Genomic DNA, 8,726 nt, shown 5'->3' on the forward strand with positions numbered 1-8,726 from the left:
GGTGCTGCGTTCGAATATTGACCACGGCAGAAATGTCTAGAATAACTTTAATGTCTATGAATATCGTTATAGACAGTTATTTGGGCTAGGTCGTGACAACCGCAATACATTTTGTTGATAGTTAAGAGTTTAGGTTCCAATGTGGGGGCGACACAAAATTATTCGTGTAAAAATTTAATACAAACTTCTGATAATGAAAAAAGAATAATTTATTTCAACAAAACTATAAAATAAACTACCTAACATACAAATGTTAACAGATCGACACTAAATTTAAACAATCTAAAAATATTACTCTTAATAAAATAATAGAAATTCATTAGGAAACATTACAATTGTGACTTTATTCTAAAATCTCACTTTTAGTTTATTTTTGCTAATTAATATATTAAAAATGCTCTATTTTGTTTACGTATACAGTCCATAATAAAAGCCATATACGCCAAATTTAAAGACACGTATTTCTAGCTAGTCCGTAGGTATATGTATAGTATGTCTACATACAATCGAGTATAGCACATTTTGAAAGGTTCCACCGCACCGTCTAACACAAGTTAACAAAATATATATTCTACAACTTTTGACAAGCCTAACTCTTTGATAAACAAAATAATTCACAACAAAATAATTGCCGATGGAATCTTCAAGCGCTGTGTATTCTATCATTATTTACAAAAATATATGCTTAGTCTAATTTTCCATCAATTTCAGAATGCTTTGGTAAACAGGAACGTAAAAGGTGGCGACTTACATTGAGTATTCACTAATATCCGGTATTACAAAACGAACATAGAGCTATAAATAGAAAAACTGCACCTTAAATAGGTTCACCAGTCAATACATATATCCTTGTTACAATGACTCAAGGCTCTATTTCCCACGTTGAAACAATGTCCTCGTTCTAACTTTAGCTCTATGTTCGTTTGACGTAACACGACCCTAAAACGATTTTCGTTTCGTTTTAGGGTCGTGTTACGTCAAACGAACATAGTTCAACATCAATCGCCACCACAACAACCAAACCTAATCAACCTCGGGTCATACGCTCTTAGCCTTCCTATCCTTCAGCAGGCTCGAAATAAAGAACTCTCCGGCCCTATAAGAAGACCTTACTAAAGGCCCACTAGCGGTATACAAGAAGCCTAGTTCTGCCCCCCTTTCCTCCCATTGCTTGAACTTGGCTGGAGTGACGTATTCGAACACTTTCAGGTGACGTTTTGTCGGCTGCATGTACTGGCCTAGGGTTAGGCAGTCTACGCCGACTGAACGGAGATCTGGAAAAGAGAAATGGTGGAACTGTGAGTGGAATAGTTACATATTTATGTTGTAGGTAAATATGGATAGTAAGTCTTTCGAGCTATCCATAGTTTTAACAGAGTACCCTGAGTCCAAGATAGCCACCGAGTCGTGATAACTATTAGGGTAGACAAGTTCTCGAATAAATAAAAATACCACATACCCATAACAACAACTGCATTCCATTAGTCCCCATATCTCACCGATAGATGACGCTAAACAGACATTTCATAAAATAAAATAAAAAATACCTTTCATAGTCTGCTCGACCTGTTCATCCGTTTCTCCAAGTCCCAGCATGATGGAAGACTTGGTGACGAGGTCGGGGTTGATGTCCTTGGCCGTCTGAAGCACCTTCAGGGTCTGGCGGTAGCTGTGGGGGGAAATGTACATAGTTGTTTATTTACGAAGTTTACAGCGTAACCCCCTTATTCATAGAAAAGTTACAATACGTTTTAACTAATAAACTGTTTTGTCCCTCTCTGTCAAGAAACAAATTGTTCTTTGTCGGAGAGGGACAAAACAGTTTATTAGTTAAAACGTATTGTAACTTCTCTATGAATAAGGGGGTAAGAGTATGGTTACATGGTTAGCATATAACACTGGCTGAACTTCACAGTTCTTCTATTTACATCTATGTTTCGATAGAGTTTCATTATCATCATCAGCCTGTATTCTTTTACTGGTGAACATAGGCCTCTACCACGGACCGCCACAACTGTCCTCGACCTTTCTCATCCAGCCAGTACCGTAATCTCATAACATACATATGTATAAGTAAAGTGTTTACGAAATTGCAAACGAAATTCATGTAAAACGGTTACTTTATAAACTATTATACTACTACAATTCATCAACTGTCACTCGACAATCCATGACCAGAGACATCAGTAACTCACATTCTCGACATCACCAAAGGTTAACTGGTAGAGAATGCTAGTAGCATTAAGTTCGCCTTTGTTCTTTTTTTATGTGCAATAAAGTATTTATAATTAATTAACTCACCCGGCGCGCCGATCTCTCACGAAGGGCGTGAGTCGCTCTACCGTCTCTATGTTGTGTGCGAACACGTCGAGTCCGCAATCGGCTAGTCGCGCTATGGATTCTTTGTTGCCGCGGAAGTCTGGCACTAGGCACTCTACCAGGATTTCAGAGTTTCTGGAAATTGGATTGGTTATGATTTAAATATTTTTAATTCAATAATCCTGCCATCTAATTAATTCGATTTCAACTTACAAAACCACTAGAATTTTGACTGCTCGGTTAATTATAATTTTCCGTTAGGTAAAGACGGTTTTACTATTTTTGACAGAGCTTTTATTACTATACATCCTGTAGGTATAACATAATAATGAAAATAATTGTTTACCATGTACCACATACGAAATAGTGATAAGGATTTCATGAAATTGGTATTAAAAACTTACTGTTTCTTTATTTCTCTGACAGTTTCTGCAAGGTGTGCAGACCCACCATCCGGCAAATCTGAAAATGAATACAAAACACGTTTAAAGTAAAATCCAACAGTTTATAGAGCATCTTCTTGAGTTCGTATTTTGTAAGTGTCATAGCACTCATAGCGCACACCAATGGCGTCGCTCAGTCATTCTACCTATGTTTGTCTGTAGGACTGTAGGATATATTCATTACAATTCCATACAAAGCAATGGTTTTATCCAACACTAGCTCTACAACAGACATTGGAGCAACTTACTGTCCACTGTATACCAATAACTTTCACCTGTGGACCTCATCCAACGCCATATTCTGCGGTGATCTTAGCTTTCATTGCTATACTATACTCTGTATAAATATTGACCAAAAACTCACCATCCCTATCCACACTAGTCAACACGATATATCCAAGCCCCCACTGCTTGATAGCAGCCGCTGTGTGGGCGGGTTCATTCGGGTCGAGCGGCGGCGGCGCACGAGATGTCTTCACAGAGCAGAACATGCAGCCACGAGTGCAGGTGTCGCCCATTAGCTGGAATATTGAAGGGAATGGTTTGTTAGTTGTTGGTAGAATATAAGTTTCTGGTAACTTATTAGTGGGTGTATTGATAACTGTGATGAAAGTGAATAGTGTATGTATTTAAGATAACTGTGGTGAAAGCATAGACTTGTGTCTAAGGTGAAAGCATCAGCCAGTCAGATGTCTTTAAAGTTCTGGGTGCTATTAACTAACCAGGAATGTGGAGGTATTACAGCCTTTCTTAAAACAAATGTCTAATTGTGATGATGTTAAACTAACATGGTTGCTAAATAATAGTATTCATTTATTGTAGAGCTCCACAAGCAACTCACATTCAGTGCATCCAAGAAACTCCACCTAATCACATAATCATGTCAGCACATACCATGATAGTAGCGGTGGAGGTGCCATGCTGGCCACCGCTCCAGCACTCTCCAATGTTGGGGCAGCGCGCCTCCTCACACACGGTGCTCAAGTTCAAGCTACGGAGCTGAGCCTTCAGCTCGCTGAACTTGGAGCCTGGAGTGGATAGTAAACTTTGTGTTAGCACACAGTAGCCTGAATGAAGTAAGTAAACAACCCTCATGAATAAGGTTTAAAAATAAGAATAATTCTTATACGGCAGTCTTTTAATTGGAAATTAAAAAGTAGATATAAATTCATCATCAATGCACTCTTGCTACCCCATACTCCTTGTTATGTATAGCTAATTAATGGTAATGCTATTTACTTAAGCAGCTTGCAAATAATTATATTTATTTATTGATAAAAGTATGAATTCTAATGGATAATCTGTTTTTAATGGTATGTAATTTTGGTAAACGTACATTATAAACTTTGCACTTTAAGACTTTGCTACAAATAAGTATAGGTGGCTGTGAATGAGTTTTCCAAAGTATGAACAAGCTCTACTCAATAACCATTCATCCAATGATAGCCCTGGATTCCATACTCAACTTCTTCTTAACTTGGGTGTGAAACTAACAATATGAAGCTCTGATCTAGAGCAGCACATTCTACTACACACATTGCAGAAGTTGTCAACTGTTCTACGATAATACTTCACAGCAACCAAAATATCCGACTCAGAAAATGACCAGCGATTATGAATATACATAGTAAGATGAGAAAAATTGCTACTATAAATTCCGTTACCTGTGGGAATAGTGGTCTTCAGCCACGGAGGCAGCCTCAGCCTCTCTGCATCTCCCTTCTCCCTCTTCAACTTGCCCTCATACTCCGCCCAGTCCTTAGGGCGGTCTTCCGACACGAAGTCAGCAAGGCCTGGACCTCCGCGGAGTTTCTCTCTGATCTCATCCAACTTGGTCGTGTGAGCAGCTCTTTGAGCCTGAAAATTACGACGCAACCAAAAAGGTTATGAAACGATTTATCTTATAGCTGAAATCTTTGAGTTTACATGAGATTAGACTGATTGTAAGTGTTTATCTAAGTGGGGAATCTTACCTCTTTGTTTTTAGGCACCAAACACGTTCTTAAAGTATTACGAAACATGTTGAATTTATTTCAAATACACTTTTGTTTTGATTTAATTTTTGTGGATGTAGAGGTGAAGGTCACTTTACGTCAGAATTTTTGAAGTTCCTCTGACACTGACAGCTGAAATTGTTATTATTCTGAGCCTGTAACTATGACCACCACAGACTATAACGACCATAGACATTAAAGAAGTTTCCGGTAGGCCTCTGAATAATGAACCGGACAAAACGCGGCAAATTTTAAATAGAGCACTATGTCAAAGGCAGTGATATAATCGAACCACTATAACTCTGCAACAAACTGAAAACTATTTACAAAAACATAATAATTTAGACATTGTAATATACGTACAACTACAATACAGATAGTTTCAAATGTCAAGACAAACCAATTTTATTTTAGAGGCATTAAAAACCTTATGTAGTATTGAAATTAAATAAATAGGAAATAATAACAAAAAAATATCATTATTCATTTTAAAACATTTTATTAAGTAGTTAACGCGATATTCCATATTTAAATTTAAGATACAAAAATACAGTTTACGATGCAATTCTACTTAGAACTAGTATATTACACATTGTATCGTAAAAATGTGTAGTAAGCCAAAAAGAGGGGATTTAGGTACATAGGTGGATCAAAGTCAGTTCAGTTATGCTTGGATTGATAGGGATAATATTTCAAGCCATATAGGTATAAATTGAATCAATCACATAATCAATACGTTCCTTTACCTTACACCCGTGAGCCCATCCTGACGGACATTCCCACAAGTCTGTGCTTTCTAAACCAGCGAAAATGGACTGCCCAGAAATCGAAATAGATGTAATGGGTGATTGTGCTATATTAAATACTTCACATGTACCAGGGTTAAATGTTGGACATCTTAACATTACAGAAGACTGTAGACCTACGTATATGAAGCTATTAGTTACAGCCAATGACAGAATAGGGGATCCAGCTGGGTTAAAAACACCACAGATAGGATAGTTGAGCTGGCACTGCCACAGGCTTCCAGACTTTAGGCCGACATATATGTGCTCAGAGTTGACAGCTAAGGATTGGATTGAGTCAGTCCGAGTGAATGTCTCGCATGAATATCCCTGGTTCCTTGAACAGCGCCAGATGACTCCATTTTCTAATCCAGCGTAGATATAATTCCCCTGGACAGCTATGCCGTTGATGGTGCTGCCAGCCCGGTTAAAGATGGAACAGGCATCCTTAACATCGGTTGGGCATCTCCACATTATACCTGACTGCATGCCCGCGTAGATAATACCATTATCGACGGTGACTGCTGTTATTGCAGTAGTTGCTGTGTTGAGTCTTGCGCAGAAGAAGTTATTCATCTCACAAAGAAGCATCCTCCCGTTACGGAGACCAATGACCCCGTAGTGGGACTGTGCTGCGGCACCGCTCGTGTGTAGAGCGGCACTACATACCACTGCTACTATGATTCTGAAGATGGCCATTGTAGAATGTATCTTCATCCCTGATAAACAAATGAATCTTAATGCACACTGAACGCTAATACACTGCCGGGCAATGAAATAGTTCCACTGATGTAACACCAAATTACTCCTAAACGAAAAATGCTAGCTTAATGACGCCTTCTGCAATATTGGAGAATATTTAATTGCGCATCAGAATATTCCCATGTAAAAACTTAAATACTGTAATAAAAAAATTAATTAAATGTTTAAAAAAAAATGGGGCATTTGGCAAATAGAACAAAATCTCTAATTATGCGTTTATTAGGTGTAAACGTGGTATTTTGATAACTCACTACTTGGTGTTTCCTCCATGTGCTCTCAATACAGCTTCTACGCGATTGGGCATGATGAATACCAGATTCTTCAGCATATGCTGAGGACTGTTCTCCCATTCTTTGATGAGCGCGTCTTTCAAGCCACGAAGTGTAATTGGAGGTAAATCTCGGTCTTTCAAAGGTCTGTCAAGCTTGTCCCAAGCATGCTCAATGGGATTCAAATCGGGGCTCCTTGCTGGCCACTCCATTTTGTGGATTCATACGTCATGAAGATACTCATTTACAACTTGAGCAGTGTGCGCCCGTGCATTATCGTGCATGAACATGACATTCTCGCCCATATTGGCCAAAAACGGACCAGCATGTTCATTGAGGACCTCATTGATGTATCTCACAGTAGTTAGGTTCCCGTTCTCGATTGGAACTAACGCTGTTCGACCCTCTGCAGAGATACCCGCCCACGCGTGAAAGCTGCCTCCGCCGTGGGCCACTTTTTCTTCAAAACATACTTGTGAAAAATGCTCTCCTGGTTGTCGGTATACTCTTTTCCTCCCATCATGATGGTACAGCATAAATTGTGACTCATCTGAGAACATCACTCTGCCCCATTCGTCCTCATTCCATTCTGTATGATCACGGGCGTATCGCAATCGGGCAACTTTATGATGCCGTTCCAGTTTTGAGCCAATTGCTGGCCTGTAAAGCTTTAATCTTCTTTCGGCAAGACGTCTCCTGACTGTCCACTCGCTTATTGGCTCCCTTCGTGCTTGTAGAAGTTGTTGTTGAACGGCTACTCCCGTCTGATGTCGATTTCTTAACATGATTTCCTCAATTAATCGATCTTTTCGGACTGTTGTGCACCTTGGCTTGCCAGTACCTGGTCTTCTCAGGTTTATTCCAGTCTCCCTAAACCTTTAGATCACTCGTCGTACTGTAGTATGAGTCACACCCATTATTCTGGCCGCATTTCTTGGGCTGGTTCCCATTTCCACCATGGTGATGATTCTCGCACAATCCTCGTGTGATACAGGCATGATTTATGGGTACGAGAGCCGTAAGACTTTACAATTTTATAATTCTTTCACAACGACAAAAAAAATAATGAAATTAAACGAAAAACTCAAAACGAAGCAAATGTTTTCCTAAATTTTCAAACCTGAAAATTTTCCTTCTTATCTTTTTTTATCCATGTCTTCGAAAAGAACACTATTAAAAAGAGTTTGCATTTAAAAATGTTTGCATAATAAACTATATTTCATTAAACTTTTTAATTCATGAGGCTAGGTTCTATATCTTAGGAGATATTAAGGTGTTTGTCGGCATTTTGTGGGTGGAACTATTTCATTGCCCGGCAGTGTAAGTTATGCTGGAATAAGTTATAGTTGCAAAAAGGTAGTTAAGTAAGTACTCACTCAAATAATTCTGTTAACGAATTTGATTGATGAACAGGAAACCAACTGTCCAAATAAGCTATTCGTCTTTATTTTATACACTAATCAATACCTTTGGTAGGTACGTATACATTTAAGATAAGTGTGGATGACAGGAAAACTAAACCACGTAAATTACCTGAAGTTTCAAGTGGTTAGTTACTACCTACGTAGGTACAGTCGTCTCCATAAATATGATTCCTACCACCTACCTACTATTACTTTTAAACTTAGGTGCATAATTTTGTCAGAACCGAACTGCTAATTGGTGGTGTAATTATGTAGTTATCTGCACCTGGGTCTCTCGAACGCTGCCGCTTGTCCACTGCGTGTTGGTGGGTTCACATAATATAGGTATCTAGATGTGCTAGATCGAGATAATAATATGCAGGTTTCCTCACGATGTTTTCCTTCACTTGGGCGCTTACCCAACTGAGCTATCATCACTCGTACTGAACCGAACTTATCATAATGCTAATTTATTATTTTTACTAACACTTTTAGATAGGTACTTAGATAGTTTAAGCGGCTTTGGAAATTAGTAAGTGCAGTTTTTTTTGAGTAATTACCTACCTAACATTCCACCCTGTATAAGAATCTCTCCGGGAAAACACTTGCCTGATTATGATAATGGTGTAACCAATATACACTTAAAAATTCATCCCAGATAAGATAAATGAAAACTTATAACTCAAGAGGTTTGAGATTTACCTACCGAGATTAGATACTACCCCTATTAGATATCTACTAAGTATATGAG

The 8,726-nt window shown here is 38.5% G+C and overlaps 1 protein-coding gene across 1 annotated transcript; it reads right to left on the bottom strand.

Annotated features, from left to right (window-relative positions):
• Positions 1–290: 290 nt before the first annotated feature.
• Positions 291–5,007, bottom strand: LOC105398367 (lipoyl synthase, mitochondrial). Its single transcript, XM_048624943.1, has 8 exons — positions 4,736–5,007; positions 4,427–4,619; positions 3,657–3,790; positions 3,127–3,283; positions 2,724–2,781; positions 2,302–2,454; positions 1,548–1,669; positions 291–1,274 (listed from the first exon to the last, which is right to left on the bottom strand). The coding sequence occupies exons 1-8, from the start codon at positions 4,781–4,783 to the stop codon at positions 1,039–1,041; spliced, it is 1,101 nt and encodes a 366-aa protein (XP_048480900.1). The 5' UTR covers positions 4,784–5,007; the 3' UTR covers positions 291–1,038.
• Between the last annotated feature and the right edge of the window lie 3,719 nt (positions 5,008–8,726).

The sequence above is a fragment of the Plutella xylostella genome, chromosome 13 (genome assembly GCF_932276165.1).
Source record: "Plutella xylostella chromosome 13, ilPluXylo3.1, whole genome shotgun sequence".
In the NCBI taxonomy this organism is placed as follows: Eukaryota; Metazoa; Arthropoda; class Insecta; order Lepidoptera; family Plutellidae; genus Plutella; species Plutella xylostella.

Coding starts and splice junctions, on each gene's coding strand:
- LOC105398367 (XM_048624943.1), bottom strand. CDS start 4,783: ATGTTTCGTAATACTTTAAGAACGTGTTTGGTGCCTAAAAACAAAGAG. Junction 3,284..3,656: donor CCTCCACCGCTACTATCATG/GTATGTGCTGAC, acceptor TCAATATTCCAG/CTAATGGGCGACACCTGCAC. Junction 2,455..2,723: donor GTCAGAGAAATAAAGAAACA/GTAAGTTTTTAA, acceptor TCCAATTTCCAG/AAACTCTGAAATCCTGGTAG.